Source organism: Poecilia latipinna, unplaced genomic scaffold (assembly GCF_001443285.1).
Source record: "Poecilia latipinna isolate Pla-1442-1.1 unplaced genomic scaffold, P_latipinna-1.0 Scaffold2313, whole genome shotgun sequence".
Taxonomy (NCBI): domain Eukaryota; kingdom Metazoa; phylum Chordata; class Actinopteri; order Cyprinodontiformes; family Poeciliidae; genus Poecilia; species Poecilia latipinna.
In genome coordinates this window covers 88,532-90,688 of record NW_015114929.1, presented here as the reverse complement: position 1 = coordinate 90,688, position 2,157 = coordinate 88,532, and the positions used below count along the sequence as shown (strand labels likewise).

Below are 2,157 nucleotides of genomic sequence, written 5' to 3'. Positions count from 1 at the left end.
AACAATCATATTTGTTAAAAAATGTTACATTTGTTTAAAATAAAGAATGCGTTGCTGTTGTTAAAAATCTGGCAAAATATAAAATTTTGGATTCTTCCTTTTGATTCAAAAAGAATCAGAGTGCACTGGATAAATTCATGCTGGATCCTAATATTTACTTTTTCTCTCACAGTGAAACGAGTGGCTTTCTCAGCTTCCTTGTTGACCTCTGGTTCAATAACGATTGGTCCATTTAACTCACACACACCTCTGGTTTTCAAAAACGTTGTCTCAAACATCGGAAATGCCTACAACCCAAACACAGGTACCTCGGTGTGCATTATTATTATTATTATTATTATTATTATTATTATTATTATTATTATTATTATGTATTTCAGGGGTTTTCACAGCTCCAGTGAGAGGAGCCTACCACTTTGAGTTGTATATCTATGGACCTGGACATGCTTCACATTCTACAGGTGCTGTGTTGACCAAGAATGGAGAACATATTGTTATGTCATATGAACATCAGCCTTCTCACTATGCTAAATCTGCTAATGGTGTCACATTGCTGTTAGAGGTTGGAGATCTCATATTTTTGCGTCAGTGGAAAAACTCAGTGATTTTTGATAACGAGAATCATCACAATACCTTCAGTGGTCACCTGCTTTTCCGCATGTGATCAGCAAGCTGTGCTGATTTTCACCATCAACTCTACAACATGTCAGAACTGACACAGAGCTACAGTGGTGTGAGAAAGTATTTGCTTTCGCCCTGATTTTATATTTTTTGCATGTTTGTTATACTTCATAATATCAAATCAATTTAAATACTAAATTAACTAAACACAAAATGCAGTTTTGAAACGATGATGTTTATTCTTACGGCAGAAAATAATCCAAACCCACCTCCTCCTGTGTGACAAAGTGATTGCCCTGATTACTGCCACACCTATTCTCAATTAAAACATCACATAAGACCTTCCTGGAAAATCAAAGTACACAAACGGTTCCTCAAAAAGTAGACATCAGGCTGAGATCCAACAAAATTCAGGAACAAATGAGAAAAAAAACTTACTAAGATCTGCCAGCTTGGAAATGGTTACAAAGCTCAAGGATTTATGATAACCAAAATCACCATGATACCTTCAGTGATCGTCTTTTGTTGCCCTGTGAGCAACAAACAGTCCAAATTCTTATCAGTTTCAGTATCACATAAATATACATTTCTTTGCTTCTTAGACGTTACATTTCCTTGCATGTAAAAACTAAGCAGGTCAAGCAAAATATAATTTCAGTAGATTTAAATCAATTCAAGAGTGAGCTATTGGATATGTTGTCTTTGTGGTTTATATCCATGTATTGTTTTGTAAAGTTCTCACTGAATGAGCATTTTGATGAATAACTGAATAAAAATGTTCTATATAAATAAGGTTTTTTTTTTATTGAATCATCACTCAATGATGTAAACTTACATTTTCAACATTTTAATTTAGAAATATTGTCATATTAGTTAAATCTTTATGTCTCAGTGACACAAGCTGAGACCTTTGTGCTATGAGCGACGTAGTGTCTGAACACACAAAACACATTCAGTTCAAAAGAGAAGTTCATCCATGGATCCCAGAGGAACGAGGAGACAATACAGCTAAACAACACGTCAACATGGAACATGTGAATGTCACCATATGTTTATGTTGGAAAATATGTGTATAAAACGAGACGCTGCCCATCGATTGGGAGGAACTTTATTAACTTTGTCCCTTTGATCAGTCTCTGAATTTTGACTTACATTAGTATCTAAATTTTGGGATTGCTTAACATGTAAATGTGTTTGGATTGCTTAATAAATTTACTTATTTAAACATGTCTTACAGTTGTCACTTATGCATCCAATAGAGTCGTATTACAGAAATACTTCAGCTTCGTCTTTACTTATGGAGATTAAAAATCTGCCAACATTTCTGTTTGCTCTTTTGTTTGTGTGATCAATCATTAACAGCTTTACTTTCTCAGCACTGCTAATAAACATGGATCTATCTCTGTATTCTCTTTGTTGAACTTTATGAGGTGACCCACATTCCAGTGATGATAGTAATCAAAATTTTATTTGTTCTTTTGTATAATAAATCATTAACAGTTTTGGCTTCCCAGCAATAAACTTGGAACTGTGTCT

General features: G+C 34.1%; 1 protein-coding gene across 1 annotated transcript in view; it reads left to right on the top strand.

Moving 5' to 3' along the window:
• LOC106937296 (complement C1q-like protein 4) overlaps positions 1-766 on the top strand; it is a 5,922-nt gene extending 5,156 nt beyond the window's left edge. Inside the window, exons 4-5 of the mRNA XM_015018722.1 lie at positions 173-304; positions 393-766. Of these exons, the coding sequence (XP_014874208.1) occupies positions 173-304; positions 393-664 (404 nt within the window). The 3' untranslated portion in view covers positions 665-766. The remainder of the gene's footprint in view (positions 1-172; positions 305-392) is intronic.
• The last annotated feature ends 1,391 nt before the right edge of the window (positions 767-2,157 follow it).